Source organism: Thermobia domestica, chromosome 11 (assembly GCF_964235325.1).
Source record: "Thermobia domestica chromosome 11, izTheDome1.hap1.1, whole genome shotgun sequence".
Lineage (NCBI taxonomy): Eukaryota > Metazoa > Arthropoda > Insecta > Zygentoma > Lepismatidae > Thermobia > Thermobia domestica.
In genome coordinates, this window is record NC_137464.1 from 15,995,205 (window position 1) to 16,018,932 (window position 23,728).

Genomic DNA, 23,728 nt, shown 5'->3' on the forward strand with positions numbered 1-23,728 from the left:
AGGGTCTCCATGCACCAGAAGTGAACGCTCTACCACTGAGCCACTGCGGCCCCTTTCTCACACGGTCAGTTGTACGTCGCACTCTCTAGGACCACACCACAATAGAACTGTCATTCGTCCGGCTTTTGTTGGACATGTTCTGCTTTTATCATCCTTCTAAGTCCGGAAGGCATTTAAATTATTATTGAATGATCCGGCATTCAATCAGATTTACATGTATGTCTTTAAAAAGTTACAAGAAAAGATACAGCGTTCCCACTTATTCGATGAGTTTTATAGATTTTCCAGGTCACGATTTACATATTTTCAAGTGAATAAATAAATACGAATATATATATTTCTCCCCATCAGGGAGTTATTCATTTACTATCAGAGTATCTACTAAAATTCTAAAATGAAATTTCGTGACTTTTTCATGACCTTTTCTTTACCAAACTATAAAATTTCGTAACATTCTCAAGTGCGAATTAGGCCGAATTTTCATAGATAAATATAATGACGTTTCCGGTAGATAAATATAATGACGTTTACAAGGTAACTTACAGTTAATATTTCCACATATTTTTAGCAGGTCTTTCCAAATTAATTCCAATTTTAAGATAATAACAACACTATCCTACGTACCTGAAAGTTTCTGATCTATTTCTTCCTGGTCATTATCTAACCCTTGCAGATCTTCACTTACTCGGAACCTTTTCAACAAAGCGATGAACTTCTGTTTTAAATTACGTTGCTGCAAAAAGGAATAAAGCAGCAAATTATTTTCCGAAAGTACCATAAATACGTGAAACATAGCTGAAAAAAAAAAGACGAGCGAGCGTGAAACATAACTGAAAATTTTAACATTTACGCCAAAAAGAAGCACAATCTTAACAACACAATAATTTTATTATTTAATTAATTACCTACATAATAGTCCAATGAAGTCGGCTTTCATTTATTTAACAACTTTCAAAACTCAGAAAATAGCATTTCTTTCTAGTGGCTAGCGAGCTTTTTTTTTTTTTGCACCGGGTTTATGTTCAATTCCCGGTGGCAGCATCTTGAACTCTAAATGCATTACGGTGGTTCGGATTCCACCTGAAACTGTAAATCCACGTCTCAACGTAGCGTCGCTGCTAAGAAGGGACGCTACATTTTAAAGAACAAACAAACAAAGAAAAAAACTAACAAAGCTTTCTTTACTTCTTCTTTTAAATCATATTCAACAAAGTTAACTAGACAATGAATCCTCTTATCAATTTCACTTTCCTCTTCTATTCTAGTTAACTAGACAATGAAACTTTCTTTACCAATTTCAATTCCCTCTTCTATTCTCTTATCTGTGTGTTCTTTATGGGTCTTCTACCCTTGCATTTTTTTATGAGCCTTCCACCCTTGCATTTCAATACTTTCTAGTACTTCCAAGTCGGAAGCCTCTTCTAGATTGTCTCTGTAACACTATTACATACAGTTCCTATTTTTTTTCCTAAAAACATTTCTCTAATTACTCGTGCAGTAATCCCGATATCTGTTCGGCCAAATAATCTTGTGTTCAGTATTCGAATAAAAATTTTCTGCATGCAATATGAGGCAATAATCCTCATATCATTTTGCATTCGATTTCTTAGAAATGGGATTACTTCTATTCTAAAGAAAATTTAGTCTATTCTTCAGATTCGCGTATTTCATTATAAATTCGGAGCATTAACCCTAGAAAGGCCAGGGAGGGGATCAATTTTGTCCGCGAGTTCTTTTTTATTTAGTTTATATGGATTAATATGTATTCAGGATTCTCTGATTTTATTTATTGCTTCTTTTGATGAACGGTTCATTTTCGCTTTTTTCAATTGGAATATACTGCATTTTTTTGTAAAAAAAAAATGTCATTCATGTTGTGCGTGGCGATTTGACCCCCCTCCCCCGGTCATAGCTGCTATCCATCTTTGTTTTCCCAAAAATTCCTTTGTCTTTTATTTCTAAAATTTGTATTACTTTTCAAAACTGTTACTTTTCTCCTTTATATAACCACAGGCTTTCACAGAACTTGTCAAGTGTTAGTTATAATACTAGTTTTCTCCATAATATCATAAGAAATTTGGTATAATATATAAACATGTTTACGCGCTGTATTTAACTCGTTTCTTACAAATGAAAAGCACAATTCCCTTAAAAGTTTCTTTTATGAAGTTTAGTTGAACACGTTAATGTAAATTGAACGAATATACCCTGAAAGCTAACCAGAGCGGGCAAATTTGGCCTCCCCTTGGTCCTTCATGTAGCACATGCGAGCACGCTCTTTCTAGGGTTAATTCTTTCTTTCTTCTCTTATAATCTTAATTAAGTCGGTATATTATTTGCAACGATTACTTCCAAACCTACATCTGATGTGATACCTTCCTCGTGCTCATTCTTTAATATCGATAATCCTTTGTCATATTCGCTTGATTTCAGTTTGCTACATAGTCGATTCTTGTCTTTCGAACTATCTTTCCAACGAAAGCTCATGTAATTCGGATTAAAGTTAAGCTCTAGATCCAACTTCAATATAGGCCCGTTGACGAAAACGGACGGTTAATCCAAAATAACTATTTAAAACTTCACTTCCCTATCATACAGTCCTTCCATTCCAATTTTCTAGTTTTATGTTTGTTCTTCATAAGATCCCTCCTATTTCTACTAAATTTTTTCCTCATATTTCTTCGTATTTCTCTGCTCTGTTTAAATTTTTCTATGTCAACAAGCTTTCCAGATCAGGGGCGGGGGGCGGTCGGGGCGAGAAGAGAAAACTTTATTTTATATATAAATAAGATATATAGTTTATTTTTTGACGCTCTTAAAAGTAGCTCTAAGTATATAGCAGTATTACAACCCACCGCCCCCCAGAAGTCCGTCCTGGATCCGCCCCTGTTCCAAACTATCGATTCATCGTCGTTTTGGCATTGATCAGTTGGTATCGCCAATTTGAAGAGACAAGATGCTTGTGCAAAGGTAACAGTTCAGGTCGGCCTCGCACTTCCTATGAAATGGTGAAAACGGTGGTGCTGTTGCTGTTGGACACACAGAGCATTTGTAATAGCATAGCTAAAACTTGAAGTTTTTTTTGAGTATTATTTCATTTTTGTAGTATGTTCTTATCAATACATATGGACTTCTTAAAATCAGGTCACTTTTTGAAACAACCTGTATAGTGCGGCTTAGAATCGCAATTACAATCCAGTGCTTCAAAAGTGAGCCATCTTCGATACGAAGTAGAAGTAAAGAAATCAAATCATACATAAAAACAGAAATATTTTATTACACGAAAAGCAAGGTTGGTCGGTTCGGTAACGAATGCCAACAAACGTATTTATTATATGAAGCAAGAAACTGTGTTCGACGTTTTCTTTTATTAACACATTCTCTCTTAAAATAATAATAAAAAGACATTACAAAATATACTAAGTCGAACTTTTATTTCAAATAGTTCCGCTTCACTGCATTGTGAAATTATTTCCCACTAGTAAAGCAGCGAATGCCTACACAAAAATAGCATAAAACAGAAATTACTTGAAGATGCATGAAATCACAATATTTATGATGGTTTCCTGAGCTAGTACACGTCTCAAGGCAAAGCAGTGAAATGAAAGTATACATTATTTTGGAAGACAAAATGAACACATACATTATTTTGAAATATAACTACCTTTAAGTACATTTATATCAATACCTACTAAGATTGATTGGAATTGAGAAGCACTTTACTTTAGAAAATATCTTCGTTTTACACAGATTGTTAAAAAAGTTCCTACCTTATGTATACCTTGGCCGTGGCCGTTCTATTCCGGCTCTGACAGCTAAGAAAATGTGCACTACGCGGACTCCAATTTAACGTGGCTCTAACATCAAACATGCGCAAAGTAAGAATGTATCAGAAACTACTGTGCCGTTAAGTAAAGCTGGCGGCTGACAGTTGCACATGCTATATACAAAACGAGGAGTTGTTAGCCAATCACGACAGCATTCTTTTACATTATTTCTAGGCAACCAAAGTCACTGACTGCGCTGTTGCCCGTAGTTGAATGTTGAATCTTCAGTCAAATGTTGCAAGTACTACTGTTTTGGTTATTTGGAAATCATACATTACTAATCTTCCTGTTATATTATTACAATTATAGCACTATGACTTGGTAATCGTTTTAAGTTTGTCGTCAGAGCTGCTATTAATGCAGAGCTCTTGGCAACAGGGTTTTCGACGCACCATGTATTATGTTTAAGTCAGATACCAACTTTCCTTTAACCATATTACTGGACTATTTTAGCGGTTAAACGTGGCGGTTTTGAATCTGAACAAAACTTGCTTAAACTGTCACTGGAGCTGGGGTAATGATATCGATCCATGCTTGTTTAATGTGATAGCTGTCAAAACCAGAGCTCGAACCAGTAAATTTTCTTTTAAAATTCTTCGAATTTCCTGACAGCCATTCCCCACCCTTGTTCAGTCAACCTCCTGTGAATATGGGAGCTATATCAAAGTGTGCGGTCGAATGACGTTGTAATATTTTTGTCTCTCTTAACTGTGATGAATGACTTACATGTACGAGTTTTAAAAGCACGTTTTCTTTTATTTTCCACTCAGCGTCGATCAGCAAATCTTGGTACACTTCGAGTTCCATGGTATTTAAGTTATTTTTCTTCTTCCTTCACCACATTAGGACATTTTTAACTAACGCAAAACACAGCAGAGACTACTCACCTACATCCCAAACGAAAAGTGGTGTTCAATTTGAATATGTTGGCAACACAATTTTTCGGAGTAAATATTCATTTCAGTACCATGTAGTGGGAGGAGACTACTAATTTGTGAGCTTTCAAGACCACACAAGGAAGTCGTCATGATTTTGCTTAGACATTACACAAGTTTTCGCCTTAGCCGAAATTTAACAGGTTGTTTTAAACAAGTTTCACCACTTTATGCAAATTCGTTTTGAACGAATTCTTAACTACATACCCTTGCATTTGCTGGAAGGATCTTTGGTCTACTGGACTTCCGTGCCCTCCTGCCCATGGCATCCTCCAACATTGGCTCTGAGTCGGATCCCTCAGCTTCGCCCTCCTCATTGCTGCTGAACTCTTCGTCCTCGTCAGAGAAGTCGGCCACTCGGTCTGGGGAAGAAAGGGGAGCAGGGGAAGTGGAAACGGTTAGTCGGCGGGACAGCGACCATAGCAATGGAGCCAGGGCAGCTGAATACCAGCCATCAGGGTGAACAAGTCCAGGGAAACACCACAGGCACACACACATACACACAAACAAACAAACAAACAAACAAAACAAAATGCCGGTGAATAAAGTGACAGTAAATGCACAAATAATTTAAAAGGAAAAGTGAAACATGTAGTGAACAATTGAAGGAGAAGAACATGCAAATCGTGGGGATTACACAAGTCGAGGAAAATACACAGGTTTAACATCATGTAAGCATGCCATATTACAAATCCAAAATAAATAAATTATGTATTAGTTTGAGAAAATTTAACATAAACAGTGATTAAACGAGAGAAAAAGACAGGGAGAAATCAAGTTATAAATTAATACATCATCAATGTTTCAGAATAGTAATATGTTCAATCAATTTGACGTCATTGAGATTTTATATATATATACGTATATACAAATAACAATGATACAGATTATCAATTGTTTATTTTAAATTTATAAGAAATAATTAATGATTAGCACAAGCGAAAGGAACAAAATATTATTAATATTAAGTTTCCGAAAAATGTATTTTATTCATGCAGTAGATCAGGTGCATATCAAGGATGGTTAGAAAAGATATGACAGGTTATGGTGAGAAGGAAAAAAAAAAAAAAAAACAAGAAAGAAAGACAACGTGCAGTGAAGAATATCAGCCACCCATAAAACGAATAAGTAAACAAGCAACCTGCAACTTGTGCATATTAGGGTTGCCATAATATAAAGACACTACTTAAGTTATAGTGGAATACTTAAGTATTATTACAATTCCAGCTTTAAGCTACATGGTAATGAGCTAGAGCCCGGATTTTTTTAAAAAAATGTATATGCGCATATTTTAAAGGTAAGTGCATATTCTAAGGATATTCAGATATTTCTGAATATATTTGAACTTACGAATCATTTTAATATTAACGTCCTAAGCCGGTAGTTTTGTGTGTATTGAACACCCATTCCTTTTTGTGTACATTGAACATCTATCCTTTTGTGCGTGCATTGAACACACATCCCTTTTTGTGTGTACTGAACATCTATCCTTTCGTGTGTGTATTGAACACCCATCCCTTTTTGTGTATTGAACACCCATCCATTTTTGTGTGTATTAAACACCCATCCCTTTTTGTGTGTATTGAACACCCATCCCTTTTTGTGTGTTGAACATCCAACCCTTTTTGTTTGTATTGAACACCCATCCCTTTTTGTGTGTACTGAACATCTATCCTTTCGTGAGTGTATTGAACACCCATCCCTTTTTGTGTATATTGAACACCCATCCCTTTTTGTGTGTACTGAACATCTATCCTTTCGTGAGTGTATTGAACACCCATCCCTTTTTGTGTGTATTGAACACCCATCCCTTTTTGTGTGTACTGAACATCTTTCGTGAGTGTATTGAACACCCATCCCTTTTTGTGTGTATTGAACACCCATCCCTTTTTGTGTGTACTGAACATCTTTCGTGAGTGTATTGAACACCCATCCCTTTTTGTGTGTACTGAACATCTATCCTTTCGTGAGTGTATTGAACACCCATCCCTTTTTGTGTATATTGAACACTCATCCCTTTTTGTGTATTGAACAACCAACCCTTTTTGTGTGTATTCAACACCCATCCCTTTTTGTGTACTGAACGTCTATCCTTTCGTGTGTGTATTGAGTACCCATTCCTTTTTGTGTGTATTGAACACCCGTCCTTTTAGAAACTATCTTCTCTACCCTCAAATACTCTTTTCTAGCATTGAAAAATTATATCTCTATCAACAGGGTGTCTACTAAAATTCCAAAATGAAATTTTGTGACTTTTTCGTGACCTTTTCTTTCCCAAACCATAAAATTTAGTAACATTCTCAAGATCGAATTTGGGTACAAATTGGGCCGAATTTTCATGCATGCGATAGAAGCATGCTTTGCTTGCGATTTGGTAGCGTCTAAAGCCGACCATATACATTTTTGGTGGTGAATTTTGACGTTTTATAGAACAAAAATTTCTAGTCTAGACATATTTTTACAGATAAAAAAAATCGTGACCCAAAAGCTTAATTTCGTGACTTTCATGACCGTTTTCTGATTTCATGACTTTTTCGTGACTTTCGTGACCGATAGACACCCTGATCAATATATTAATTTAATTTAATGTCCGTTTTTCAACAGGTGGAAAATCAGATGTTGCATCCTTCTACGAGTCACTCGAAGTTTCGATGAAAACAACTTTAAATTCTGCCCAAGGCGAAACTGAAAAAAATATTCAAGAGCAGTTGGATAAGGTTTAGTTCAAATTCACGATTAGGAAAGATTGAGTCTATCAACCGGTACATGTATGGAACCAGTAAATCTCTGCAAGATGAATGCTACTTCCTCTCTGTATTACTGTACAAATATTGTAAAATGATGTCTGTCTATGTTGAAAAAGCATTTTCAGCATAAAAACATGTCTTAATACACAATAAACGAAGCTGATTTTTTTTTAAATGAAAATTTTCTAGTAGTGCATTGTGAAATTGATCCTGCACAAGTAAACAACTGAATCTACTGTGAATAAGCATGTTCTTTAAGTACATTTATTTATAGTGCATATTTACTAATTTTTCAGTGCATATAAATCCGGGCCCTAGTAACGAGATATAATTCTCAATTGTACCCTAATTTTAATTATAGCATTCAAAACTAATAGTGCTTTAAATGATTTTCTTTTGCTTCATTAACATGCAGTTAACTCAAGCATTAACTGCTAATTTAGCCTGAAAAATTTTAACTGTGGCTCCAAGATAATGTTAATTTGAAACATTTATATACGTATATTTAAAAAATGCAACTTCTACCTAACTTACGTCAGATGCTCAGTAATTAATATAGAAATACAACAAACAGAAACGAAACTGCTGCATATTTAGTATTTGCTCTTATTAGATTTGTGATCTAAAATTAGTATAATACCTCTTAATAAACTACTTTTTAAATTTTTTTCTGAATTTTTATATGAAATTTGCAAATAAATTATTTATGTAATCTTGTCTAAATATACTGTAAATGAATTAGTTACCAAACGTTTATTCCACTATACATGTACAGAATATACTTGCAAGATGCACATGAACGATTGGTCCACACTTAGAACATAAATTTAGACCACTACGGAGTTCCAAATAACAGGAAATGGGAAATAACACTCCTAACGCAAAATGACCCTTAAAGATATCAATAAAAGGCAATGAAGGAAAAAAAAACTATAAATAAACCACAAAGTACATAGTAATTTCATCAACGAAAACGTGAAATAATTTTAGTCTTAATTATGAACAGAGATTTAGGAGAAATATTTAATATTCATAGATAGTTGAGGTCCATGTACATATATAGCTCGTATAGCATGTTTAGTGACGCTCACAGTATAGTCACTCAGCCTCTGATTTACGACATTTTGCCAAAAAATCAGATAAATCCCAGCCACTACTTTCGCACGAATCGATCACTGTTTCTAATAGTTCTTTGTGCAGTAAAGATAAAACGAGGCACACGGTTCAAGAACTGGATTTAAAATAACATTTTCTTCTTAACAGTTTAAATTTTAGATGTTTTCCTAAACCCTGTAGTAACAGACTATCCGAGAAGTTTTGACGTCAGGTTAGAGCAGTAGCAGTATTTTAATGCATAAAGTGAATGAAGTTTGTTTGGTTTCTGGTAAATCAAACTTTTTAAATCTTAGATAATAATAAACTAAATCTTATCATGCCTAGGCTTATATATATAACATTTTAACTAAAATTAAATTTCGTCTATTTCAAGATAAATGAATGTTTAAAGATAAAAAATTACTAAGTTTTTAGACTTGTCGAGTAGAAAGCCATTTTACTTCATTTTTAACTTGTATTCCACAGACAGATTAGTATTTTTCATCCTGAACATTATACTAACCCGCTAATCGCAACAGTACTGCTGGGTAATCTATCAAGCAAGGATGATATCCTTATTTATTCCTACAGCAATATACGGGAATTGGGATCAACTGAATGGATCATCTCCACCAACGAACTCTATACCTACCTATTTATCTTCTAAATTCTAGTCAAAATTGATCGTTTTCCATCAAGTAATTCTTGAGATTTTCTCTCTCCCAGATGGACATACGGACTGTTAGAATAAATACATAAAGAATTTTCTGCTAAACCACAGTACTTTGTGATATGAAATGAAATCTTCCACGGTTATGGAATGCAGGTAAAGAAGACATAAATGAAAGTGAATGACTGTCAAATAATAATTGGTGGAACAAGAATGCGGGGGGAACAACTCCAAGAAGACTATTAAACTTGTATTTTCAAGTACACACAATCAGCGATGGTTGTTTTTCTGATTGTCTGTGACGTTGATTATAACAACCAATATTATCAACAATCGTATCACGCAAAGTTATTTTTATAGTTACTCTTACAAATATCAGAACTATAATATTAATTAATTGCATTTACTGTAGGTTTTTGCTCGTTTTTTTTTCCTTCTTTCTTTATAGGAAAATCGAAGGAATGAAGGGTGATGCTTTTCGTCAGGCCAGTATTCACGAGGGGCTAGGGAAGTGGCCCCCTAAATTTTTACTGGTAGGGGTTGTGCACGAGACAAGATTTGTGGCTGCCTCGTCTCGAAAATGTGCTGTAAAAGTGATGTCTCGACTCGAAAAATGTATATTTCTCTATTGGAAGAGCCGTGTCTCGACTCGAATTTTGTCAGGAAAATCCTGTCTCGACTCGTCTCGTGCGCATCCCTATTTACTGGCCCCTAAAATTTTCACCGTAGGCTTGCAAATACTATAGTATGGTGATGAACTATAGTATAGTTGGATTTCCCCCCCCCCCCCGTACATTTTTGGGCTGGCTACTAGCCTGCTTTTCGTTAAGATATCAACGCACTTCCCTTGGATCATTAGGGAAAATTTCAGAATGGCTGGGACAAGAATTATGAATGTACAGATCGGAGTGCAGCTCCTAGAACTCCTAGTCAGAAAATAACAGCAAATATAGCTGTCACAATCTTTACATAAAGAAACAATAGTGGAAAACCTCCCAAAATTTATTGCACGAGAATATGTAAACAGGAATAAATTTGGAGTATACTGCACGTACTAACTGAAAAGAGGTTATATCTCCGGGAACTCTGTCCATAAGAAAAACTAATATTACACTTAACGAAACAACAATAATACACCTGAACACAAAGAAAATTAAGACACATACATACTAATAAAATATCAGGTAATTTCTTTATGTCATTGTGTGTGCACGGCATGCTTCTGAAGGGAACTAGAATTACGTTAACTAGTTCACTACATAGGCAGACGTATGGGAAAACATGGATCCATAGTGATCCAATTTATATGCGCACAGATCATTTTTTGGCTATATGCCTCCCCCGATTTGTTTCAGCTACACCTATGGCTGATTATCTCTCCTAGTGTGTAGTTTTCGCACGGTATTCTATAAAATTGAGATGAATGCTGTTGTACTGTCATCATTCTTAGGAGCTGTACTATAATTAAGTACGCCCTTGTTAAAAGGGACTATGTTTTGTTACGTTCAAATGGCATGTACTTCCTTTCAGTAATGATTGATTCAATGCACGAAACAATATGATTGACGCATACAAAATTACTCAGAGAAATAATTATTCGGATAGAAGAGTCGTTACAGAATTGAAATTAATGAAACTGACTAGGGATGTACTTGAACCTGAACCCACAAAATGGGGGTGATGTATATATTTCCTGAAAGTTTGGGTCAAGGTAAGATCAAAACCGGTTTCCAAAATTGGGGAGGTCTCATGCATTCCGCTTGGGGACAGCACTTTACTCATTTATATTAAAATTTTTAAGCGTGTCTATAAAGTCCGTTGCAACCCCGAAAAATTTGAAACGGTGAGACAGATATGAAAACAGAAAAACATGTATTTCATCATTTCAAAAGTACAACGTATCAAAGTAAAATAAATTGTCCCCCGCAGGGTCCCAGACGGGGTCCAACTCAAAATTTTTAAATGGAAAGCGGGATCAATTTGCATATCGTATGAAAGTTGGTATTAAAAGAAAGAATATAAATCAAGTCTCGATTCTCTACGATAAGCCTGTCCAAAATAGTGGCGGGTCAAAATATCAACACAATCTTCATTACAAAGTCTATGGCCACTCGTATTAATCTGAAACGGTGGGATAGGTGTAAAAACAAAAGCGGGGATATGTTATTATTTCAAAAGTATAATGATTCAAAGTAAAAAATGTTCCAGGTTCCCTCGCAGGGTCTCAGATGGAGTATAACTCAAAATGTTAAAATGGGAAAGGGGTTCAAATTGAGTATCGTATGGAAGCTGATGTGAAGTGAAAGATGAAACAAGTTTCGACTCTTGATGATAGGCCTGTGCAAAATGGCGGTGGGTCAAAATGTCAAAACAAGCGTGTTGAAACATTCGTTTTGTTTGTTTGTTTGTTTTACACCTCTCTCACCGTTTTAGATTAATACGAGTGAGCATAGACTTTTCAATGAAGATTGTGTTGATATTTTGACCCACCGCTATTTTGCACAGGCTTATCGTAGAGAGTCAAGACTTGTTTTTTCTTCTTTCATTTAACACCTTTACTTTGATATGTTGCGATTTTGAAATGATGAAAAACATGTTTTTCTGTTTTCATATCTGTCTCAGTTTCAGATTTTTCGGGGTTGCAACGGCCTTTATAGACAAGCTTAAAGATTTTAATAAAAATGAGTAAAGTGCTGCCTCCAAGTGGAATGCATGAGACCTCCCCAATTTTGGCAAACGGTTTTGATCTTACATTTACCCAAGCTTTTAGAAAATATACACATCATCCCACTTCGTGGGGTCAGGTTCAAGTACATCCCGGGTGAGATAAAGATTCTCCCATTAAGAGCTTGACAATAAAAATAATACAAAATTTACCATTTTTCTTTTGCTTGTTTTTCATAAGTGAAAGGAGGTAATGAAATGAAACTTACCACAATCATAGATAATGTTATTCTACAACAGAAAATATGAACCTGAGGAATTTTTAATGTCCTCCATAGAAATTACTGTGTTGCCAGAATAAAATTGCCCCCAAAATCTGAGTTAAGGCAGCGACTGCAACTATTTTTTAAATAATAGTTGTATTTACTTTGTAACAAACAAAATAGTTTTTAATATACAGTTATTAAAATTAAATAATAAAGTTATTTAAAAAGTACTTCACAGGATGCCAAAAGAACATGATACATAATCAAATGCAGTTGAGTTCGTTCCTCTAGTCGCTGCCTTAACTTAGATTTTGGGAAGAAATGTTATTCTGGCAACACTGCTATTTCTATGGATGGCAACACTGAAAATTCTTCAGGTTCATATTTTCTGTTGTAGAATAACATTATTTATGATTGTGGTAAATTGTATTTCATTATCTCCTTTCACTTATGAAAAACAACCCAAAGAAAAATTGTAAATTTTGTATTATTTTTAGTAAGTCAGGCTCTTAAGGCTGGAAAAAGAAGCTGATTCACCCTTTTAACAAGAAAATCTCGTCTACACTTGTTCCCCTCCCCTTGTTATGAAGTCAACACGAACTTTAATTAAGGATATGTGTATATACATAAGAACAAAATTTATCCACATGACATGCTACATCATGCTGAAGAAGAAAAAATACAAATTGAGTAAGGAAAGAAGAAGAAGAAAAAAGAAAATAATTTGGTAATATGCACACAAGGAAGGGAAAATATAGCGAGGAACAGCTGGATTGCCATGGCTACTATCCACTACTATTTCTACATACACTATTTTACTACTTTTACTCCTACCTGCAGATGCTATTCAAACTCTTAGAAGAGCAATTCAGTAAGTTGCATACATAATCATCGGTCTCTGTTCGACCTTATTTATGCATAACTTGCATACCTATAATCTCATCCGTAATATTACAGCCAGGTGTATGTTAGCGGTGCTTTTTCCACCTGTCTATACTTAGATAAATGGTCGTTCATTTGATAACACACTATTGCTAAGAGAAAACGACATTATCAATTAGCTGCAATGTTCTGTCTTACAGACCTTATTTAGACTGAGTCAGTCACCTGCTGGGTGTTCCACCTAAAAGAACAGGTTTTGATGGCACGCCATTTCACTATTTGATAGATATAGCTCTTGAAACTCTGAACAGATTCATTTTCCATCCTTACTAACAATATTAACATTTCACATTCGCAGAGCATACTCTCATTAGAACGAAGAGTGGACACAATGACTAGAGATACTGAAAGTAGCAAAATATTGGTCCACACTTGAAAGACTATTTCTGCGAGCATTAGGTGATCTTCAGACGTATGGTTATGCAGCCATCCACAACTTTTACCAATAGGGTTTTCGATTTCATTCACGACCAGGATATTGTCATAGTTCATGGCCTCCATCGTTTCCTGACTTAAAACCCTTATGATTACTCCCTGCTCAGACTAACATATTGAAAGAGTTCAGGGAAAGAACTGTAGCCATATTCTGGCGGATACGAAAAGATAGTGGAGCATTACTCAAAATCTGATAAGGAGATTAGGAAACTGATAATTATGACAGAACTGATTTCAAACATCTAATGTTCCACAATTTCACAGTACTTTTTTCCTTCTACTCTATAATGTTTCGGAATAGTATGTTCTTTTAGCTGAAACGCCCTGACCTGTGACAAGATATACAGCATATAAGTAACGCGTAGACCTATTTCGTTGTCTTTTATTTACTGAAATGCTCTTGTAACCATTTATAATAATTAAGTCTTGTATACAAATATTTTTTTGTCTACTTTGCCGCATTCAAATACACACACAATAAAACATTAATATAAGTTGGTTACATTCTTCAGCTTGGTTACAAAATTTAGAAGTCATTTAACCACTGAAATGACTACAGAAGGTGTGATTCGAACGAGAATTAGAGTTAATAATCACTTCTACATTTGGAGCCGACTCATTGAAATCGCAATAATTGCTCTCGGAATATAGTATTTTAAATCAGCGTGAAATATTATGAGATTTTAAACAGCGGCGCAAATCTGTCTTCAGCATTGGGGAGGGGGGACGGGAAAGACCGTTCCCATAATATGATATATAGCGTATATAAAGCGATGTTCACAATATTTATGAAGGTGATAAACAATGCTGTGAAGGATCACGGGAGCAGAGTTGTCTTCAATATTGAAAGGACAGATTTGAGGCTTACTCTGGGGGGACATCAATTTCATCTCACTTTCTTTTGTGGCAGTCGGACACAAATCATCACATTTCTCCCCCTCAAGAAAATCAAATCGGGTTATTGGGGGGAGGCAGTTCCTCCCAGTTCCAAAATTGGAGGGGATATATCCCCCTCATCTCCCAGGGATTTGTGCCAGTGATTTTACATCAAAGTTATCCTAATAGATGAAAAATTTCGCCTTTTAAATTCTTTTACTGAAAGCAAATTAGTTTATGTCAGTTATGCTACGGGTTATTACACTTTCTGACGCTGTGCTTTTCTTTTGTCATAGAAAAATCTTAGTAAATCCGTTTCTATATGAAAGCATATACTAGTATTATATAATATTGCAGTATTAAACGTAACAAAAGAGGATAAACTAAGTACAAAGCTATGGATAATGAGCCTCTTCACTGACTCAAGGTCCAACGAAAGGGATGTACTTGCTTCACCCTAAGTTATTATTATTATTATTATTATTATTATTATTATTATTATTATTATTATTATTATTATTAATATTAATATTTATATAATTTTCTGAACTAATGTAAACTTCCTGGTGTTAAGGGGTAAGGCCAGCCAGGCTTCCAGTTGGGCGATGTGTGATTAGCATATCGCCTACCATGATTTCATTTCTGGTTTTCTAGACTAGCACAGAAATTTGATTATCTCACTTCAAGTACGTCCTCAATTGCCTTGCGGTACGAAGTCAACTGTGAAAACTCTGGGCCCCATCCGCGAATCGAACACAGGATTTTTACGTGTACCAAATATCCCATTTCTTAAAAAATCTCCAAGCCCATAACCAGATACTAAGACAGGGAGCCGAGATAATTTTTGCATCCATCTCACACTACAGAATTCTGTACTTATTTTTTAACGTATATGTGATAAATTTCAGAAGAGGCTGAAGGTGGTCACAGGAGATTGCTGAGCCTCCTGCCTACCCCATATCTACAGGCCTGGGTTATACGGAAACAATTTTCTACTGGCACTCGCGAATTGACCAACTGCAATACTCGAAATATCTCTAGTTTTTGTTTCTGAGTACCTTGAATAACACCGTAACTCATACTTATTTCGCACTGAGAGGATTATAGACCTAGTTGCTGCATACGCTGTCTATCTATCCCTAACATTTCCAGAAAAAACGGTATATTTGGAAAACACACAACGAATGTAGCAACATCGCACACCATCATTTACAGATACACGGAGATGTAAAGAGGCTCTCCAAACTTCTGTTTCTTTAACTTGTACCAACAGCCTCGCCCACTCAGATACACTGTCAGTCAATAATTACAGAATAGGCCAAATGTCGTGACGAAATAACATCAATGTAATAATTTAAATTCAGGATAATTTTCAATAATTCTTGACAGAACACCATGTCTTCCGAATTCAGAATTATTAACTTTCACAGTATTCAAAGACGATTTTTTCGTAACCAAGCTGAAAACCCATGCAACTTTATTTAACTTACAGCAAAAGGATAACTAGGAACAACAAATAAAAAATTGTTAATGAGCAATCTTTTCTCAAATACTGAAATACGACATATATTTCTTTTTTTTTCTGTTACGAAGACGAACAACGTCTTAAAGCAAATATGATTAGATACAATTCATGCTAAACTATAACTTAGTTAATGGAAAAAATGCTTGCTTGAATTTAACACTTGACTGCAAACTATATATAATATACATCATATCATCAATAAAATTAGTGGTTAGTGAAAATTCACTAATTATGGTGAAAATGTCAAGAAACGCGAAATCTAGAAATGTATGAAGATATTACTGTTCACACATTCTATTGCAATAACCAGATCTCAAGAAGTAACATGTGTTTTTATGAATGTAAACCATGGTGTAACAATTTAGCACTAAGCTTCGTATAATTCTTGGTAAATCATTTCCCGAAACGGACTCTGTGTAAAGAAAAATGCCTCCATCAATTTTGTATACTTGAAGTTAACGTCCCCTCTCAGCTACATGAAATGCCATCAACAGTTTAATATTGATTTAACATACATGATTTCTAGTGATAAATCGAACCTAGGTGTATTTTAAAAACGAGATGCATTTAGCATTATGTATATCGAAATATCAACATTTGACAAAAAAAAAAAAAAAAAAAAAAAAAAAAAAAAAAAAAAAAAAAAAAAACTAAAAGTCGGAAGACAGATAGCGTCTATCTCTTATTCAAAGGGTTTCTCATTCAACTCCAGATTTATGAATTGTGATGAACAATATGGTATTCATGCTCATCAATGGGGGTTCACACATTCGATATATATGTCGCCATTGGTGACCAATTATTTAGTTTGGCGATAGACATTCGTATAAATTACTCTGTGCAAAAAAAGGTCCAGACCTGAAATTTCGAGCCTTCCATAGGGTCCACGCTTGAGAAGGGGGTTCAGTACTATAAGCCACTATGTGTATGTAGTATTGAACGGGTATTATTCCGCACCCGAAAAGACGATAAATAATTGTAAATACTTTCACCTGTTTCATTTAAAAAAAAAAAAAAAAGAACTAGATTATTTTTATAAGAAAGAGTACAGATGAAGATTAAATTTTCACACTACATCAAGTATTTCCCTGTTAAACAATTATGGTTTTATTAAGTTATGAAGTTTGGGGCGTCCGTAAACGATGGACGCGCAGCAGATGTCCCTGATTGAGCTTTTCAAGGTCTACCATCATTTGAAATTTGGGCACGTGCGGATCTTTGGTTCCTGAGTTATAAGACATCACGGTTTGGGTTTGTATTTAACAAACCTCTCAAATGTAAAGCACATGCAATAGGTACTTACCTAGGTGTAATAACGATCTACTTAAAATCAATGACGAACGGTTTCTTCTCGTTATAACGGATCTTGCTAATTAAATCAACAGACTGCTTTTTCTTTGGAGAGAGAAGCATGTCAAGAAAATTTAGGGAAGACGTTTTAAACAAAAGCCAATTAGAACAGTGCAATTAGTTTTGAATCCGGACATTCAAAAAAACAAGCCGAAACCTTTTCTAAAATGATCATGATACTCTATTCAGTAACTCAGAGAAAGTCCCAAAAAATCTCGCGTTGGGTTTGGTCACTATGGCCGCCATATTGGATAGCCTATTTCCAATGCCAAAAGTATTCTTGGAAACCATAGCATTCACTTTAACTGATTATAATACAGGTTGTAAACACGGCACAGATATAAACCATACCTCATTGAAAAGATATTTAATTAGTTGTTCTTATTGTGTAAAAATTGAGGAAATTTACATTTTTTCGAAAGAGAAAAAAGGGAAACTCTACAAAATTCTTAGAACAAAAGTGAAAAATTGAGTTTTGGGATTTGTATTACAACATTGTAGGGAGAAAAAACAAAGAACAATCTGAAACCTTTTCTAAAATGATCATGATACTTTATTCAGTAACTCAGAGAAAGTCCAAAAAAAAACTTGCGCCGGATTTCGTCGCTATGGACGCCACATTGGGGGCCTATTTCCAACGCCAAAAGTTTTTTTGGAGATCTAGCATTCCCTTTAACTGACTATAGTACAGGTTCTAAACACAGGTTGTAATAAAATATACCTCATTGAAGAGATATTTAACAAGCTGTTCTTATTGTATGAAAATTAAGAAAATTTTCACTTTTACTAGAGGGAAAAAAGGGAAATTTCTCAAACTTTCTCAGAACAGAAGTGAAAAATTTTGTATTTTGATCTTTATTACAATATTGTAAGAAGAAGAAGAAACTTACAATGTTTTGTACTGCAGTGATTGATATATGTTTATATTTTGTTTACGTATAAGTTCTCCTCAAAGCAATTTTTATTTACTGTGTCCTACAGTGCCAAACGTATAACCGGAGAAAAATAAAAGGAAAGAAAAGTTACATAAGTCACAATCAGAACCTAAAACAATCAGATGTTAAAACAAGCAAGCAAACACGCAATGATTTAATATAATATTAATACGTTTTTTACTGTTCAATATATATATATATATATATATATATATATATATATATATATATATATATATATATATATATATATATTGGACAGTTAAAAACTTAATCATGCATTCTCAAAACATATCACATTATTTATTTATTCAGTGTTGTGTAAATCTGAATATAGAATTATTTTTGAACACAAAAAGCAAACTAACATTTGGGATATCATTCATAGAAGCTATAGTTACCATACAAAATTAATACACTTCGACGGTACTCTGCAGCTACCTCGTGTCTCAAAAACAAAACACAACTTTACAGAACAACAAAATGTTTTAAAAAGTTGGAAATTAGTTGAAAATCAGGGACTTTTTCTGATGGAGAAGTCAATTAGATAACAAAATTGAATTCTCCATCAGGAAAGTCGCTGACTTTTAACTAATCTCCAACTTTTTCAAACGTTTATTTTTATTTTTTTTTATTTTTTATTTATTTATTTTTTTTTTTAAAGATATAAGGTACCTGCAAAGTACCGTCGATTAGTTAGAGGATGTGTCTGTTGCAATACAAGATTTTGGTTTTAGTAAAGGACTTGGGTAGCTGGGGGCTCCGCCTCCAGACCCTCGCACCTCTTAAACTTACAATTCTGTTGAACAAGTTGATTTTCCTATTTGAACTATCTAAAGATAAGATTTTGCATTCCAAGAAAACGCCCATCTAAATAAAAAGGAAATTTCTTCATCTCCCCTTTAGACCCTTAAAAACTAAAAATATTCACTTTTGGCAATTTTCCTGTGAGTTAGTACCGAAAGGCTACAATCATGCCAAATTAAATGTTTCTAATCCTGCCCGAAGAGCCTAAATATTTTGAGGTATAAAAGCTGTCTCATATAAATAACATGGGAACGATATTTGTTCTCCATAAAACCACTCTAAAAGTTGGACATTTTTATTTTTAGTGATTTGCTAAGGAAACGCTAACGAAAACGCACAAGCATATCGAAGTTTTTATTTCAACTGCAAGTACCTAAAATACAAGATTATACGTCCCCCCCTCCCAAAAAAAAGGTGTAATTTAAATAACATGGGAAATTTCTTCATCCCTCTTTTAGACACCCCAGAACTTAGAAATATTCACTTTTGGCAATCTTGCTGTTGGTTAGTCCCGAAAAGCTACAATCATGCCAAATTTCAACCTTCCACTTCAACCAGAAGTACCCGTTATTTTGTCAGTTCATGTAGTTTTATATATATAGTTAAGATTAGGATTTACTAATCATATCTCATTTAGAGCTCAATCTAAAAGAAACAGGTTTTAAATCCTCAAATACGATTATGTACACTTCCTACGCGCCGCCACTGATCTGGTTAATCTCTGAACTTCAGCAATACTCAATATTCTACAACAGTTTAAACAATTTGAATATATCCCATGTCTACTGCAGTTCTGTGTTAGTAGCTATTATTATTGAAGAGTATCTAAAGAGCTTATTGGCGACTAGCATCACAAATGGGGGGATGTGACTGCTCAATGAGCGAGCGAGCGAGAGAGAGAGAGAGAGAGAGAAATCCTACGCTGTCAAATTCACGACCACAGATAATTTATTTCTTCGAATTTCTACGTACCACTCGCGCCCAATTCACACTTGAATTCCTAACTGCTCATGTACAGCTACCAATTGTGATACAACAGTAAATGAGCAATTATACAAACGTCTCTTCCAGCTGCTGCTTCCCCTCTCTCAAGAGGGTTCATTCTCATTAGATAGTATTAATTAATCATCATCAAATGAATACAGAGTCACTGATAACAATATGCGATGACGGATAAAACAACAGAAACTTGAAATATAACTCTCTACATGATGTGACCAACGTGATATCAGATTTCCCACTTGCCAAACGAAAATGAAAACAGCTAGCTACATTCGAAAATGTGTTTTCCCCTTGATACTCGCATTTACTCATGTCAACAAAACCGTTGGTAGTATTATTTTTAAATTACGCTACGAAAACAAGATATACCGCCGGACATCTAGTTTGACTTTTTTAAATAGAATAATCAACAAGCCACCAACTGAGCTTCGGTTAAATTATGTTTCTTCGTAAGTTGCAAATTTGCATGTGTAGCTTTCATTTGAAAATACCAATATACAGGGTGTTTCAAAACAACATCCACAACGTTTGGGAGGTGATTCCTGACATGAAAATAAGGCGAAAAGTAAAATCCAACCTGGATGCACAAATGCTTTCTTTCGGAGTAATAAGCTGCCAAAAACATGAAAAAATTATTTTTAAAGGTTCATAGTTCCAAAACTATGGGACCTACCGTAGTCGGGTCAAGGCTTCACTTAGGAGTTGGTATGTGTCCTATCCAAATATCCGTGTTTCAGAATCCGCAACAATTGAGGAGTATGATTTAGTAAGGGCGTAAGCGAGTTCACCCCCTTTTTGCATCAAACGCATTTATGGCTTTTGCCATGCTTGTTTAGCCTCCTGGTAAAATTTCAATTCAATATCGGAATAAAATGCTGCATATTACATTGTTTTATGAAAGAAAAAAAAACTACTTAAATTTTCAACATCATTTTTCTCCAACTGCATGTTTCAGACTTACGCCCTTATTGAAACTCCTCAATTTTTATAGAGGTAGTTGTTGATTACTTCAAATTATATGCCCGTAGCCAAACTCCCTCTATAAAAATTCCTGTGTGAGTAATGCAAGATTTTGATACATGTATTTTTGGATAGTGCATATACTAGTTCCTAAGTGAAGTCTTGACCCGACTACGTTAGGTCCCATAATATTGGAGCTATGGACCTTTGAAGTTCATATTTTTTCGGCAACCTATAGCTCCGAAAGGAAGCATCTGTGTACTCAGGTTGGTATATACTTTTTGTCTTATCTTGGTGTCAGGAATGACCTCCCAAACGTCATGTTGTCGGTGTTGTTTTGAAACACCCTGTACAATTAGACTAATTTTACACGAATAAAAAAAAATGCTGTCGACTTCCTTAATAAACACACGTAATTTATTGAAATAATTGATAACCGTGAACTACCTGGGTCTGAAACTGGACGAAAATATCTACAATTCATTTAATGTACTGAATAGCTGTTATAATTTCATTTAAGCACCGAGGCCTGTAGATAACACGAGCAGGGCCGTCTCTACCATACGTGCAACACGTGCATTTGCACGGAATGGCAAGTTTTGAGAGGCGGCAAAATCTTTTATAACAACATTATTTAAAATAAATATTTCTTGATTATGATTATGATAAATAAATTTAGTAAACTGAACTATTTGAATACTACATTCAAAAATCATGTTTAGGTCGCATTAAGTTAAGGTCTCATGGACAGTGCTAAAGAAATGGGTCAAACAAATTCCAGCATGAATTGCTTGATTGTTGTCAGATACATGAATTCAATTCTCGAACAGTAAGGAACACTTGTTCTATTTAGTTAGTTATCACAGTTTTGATATGAAAACTAGCCTTGTCTTGGTCATAAACAAGTTCCTTATCATTGAAGGTGGAAACAAGTTTTACTTTTTAAGCTTTTTAACAGATGTAGAAGGAAAATCAATAAATAAAGATAAAGGAGCTAGTTGCACTGGGATTGCAAACTGATATGTTGAGACTGAACCTCGATATTGAATTCTATAAAAAGGATTACCATCTTTCTCTGCAGGTGTGTATGTTTTATCTTTCACTAACATAGCAGATTATTATTTAAAGAAAAAAACGGACACAAGATTGTATTTGTACTGTTTATGACTTTCTGAGTGCGAGTGCACTTACCCTTCCCTTCGTTCTTCATGATGAGGTAACATACTTAAAATTTTGGCTTCTACGATTTGTTCTTTCTCGGGAAAAGTGGGCGGCAAATTGCCTAGGGCCGACCCTGAACACGAGATTGAATTCCAATCTCCGGAAAGAAAACAAAACGTCTTATTCCATCTATACTCTATTCCAGTGTTTCTCTAAGTGTGGGTCGCGACCCACTGGTGGGTCATGGGTCGTTTCTTTAGTGGGTCGCGAGAAGTTTTTCTTTTCAATTGTGAAAATTTTATTTGGATGCAGAAACATATGTTGTAAAATAAATACTATTCAGGAAATGAAAGTTGGAAACGTTTGTTAATGAGGTGAAGAATAAGTGGTTACTCAGAGCCCTGCCCTGTTGTATAGTCAGTAAAGATGCTGGGTTAGGATGGAAAGAGAATGGGTGAGTCAAAATCTGTCATGTGGTAGGGCATTGCGTTCGGAATACAAGTGTTAGTTTGTGTTACCTTCCTATGGAAAAATTAGAGATATGATTTACAAAATTTAATTCTTTTGAAATGCGCCACCATTACGTAGAATGACATTGTGTATTTGAATAAAAGTAGGTGGGTCACAGAGTACTTTTTAATATTTAATGTGGAGCGCGATTACAACAAGTTTGAGAACCACTGCTCTATTCTTTAAGAAGTGCCCCGTGCCAAAACATAGTACCGCAACCTAGGCATGGGCTAGGAAGAAAGCACATCCCCTAAATTTTTCTTCGACAAACAATGGTACGAAAGATATAGTATGTCCCAGATTGAGTGTAATGGTAAGCTTGATATCAAGTTTATTCTCGCGCTCAGTAATATAGAGCAATGTTACTTTTAATTCAACTATATATTTATTTCAATTATGAATATAACCATTAAAATAATTTTACATTGGAAACATTAAACTGTGAGAAGTGAAAACAAATGTTTGAAAGGAAGGTGCGTCTAACGAAAAAAAAAAAAAAAAAAATCCGAACTGGATGTCTGGCCTTGGGACTGCAAACCGCTACTTCTTCGACTCCGAAACAAGAAGTTCATCTCAATCAGTATTTCTCAACTACTGTACCTGGAATCAATTATACAGAGCTACGAGAAGTTCTGGAATTTCCAAAAAGTGTATCATATTATTTCGGGTTATTTTGTAACTAATATGTCCTACCCACGGGTCTAGTTGTTAGTGCGCGGGATGCCAAGTTCGATCCCCAGTGGAAGAGCCTTGAAATATGTACGCATTACTGAGGTTCGGCGTACACCTTCAACTGTAGATCCACGTTACATCATGCTTAAAACGGACGCTAAATTCCAATTATTAAAATACGAGTGAAGTTGAAAACAGGCCTCGAGAGCAAGCGAGACAGGCAAACAGAGAGAAGAGGATACTACAAATTACGCAGTCATCCATCAGACGTTTTAATACATTTGAATATATGGAAAGAGAAATACAAGACGTTTCCAGCGGCTCTCAAAACTTTCATAATTCGCTGCTA

General features: G+C 34.9%; 1 protein-coding gene across 10 annotated transcripts in view; it reads right to left on the reverse strand.

The window, feature by feature from the left end:
* The window catches only part of KrT95D (phosphofurin acidic cluster sorting protein KrT95D), a 387,731-nt gene that overhangs the window by 81,023 nt on the left and 282,980 nt on the right, over positions 1-23,728 (reverse strand). For all 10 annotated transcript variants that reach the window (XM_081730106.1, XM_081730103.1, XM_081730107.1 and 7 more), the window contains exons 6-7: positions 4,970-5,124; positions 625-733 (exon numbers count right to left, since the gene is read on the reverse strand). In XM_081730106.1, coding sequence (XP_081586232.1) covers positions 625-733; positions 4,970-5,124 — 264 coding nt within the window. The remainder of the gene's footprint in view (positions 1-624; positions 734-4,969; positions 5,125-23,728) is intronic.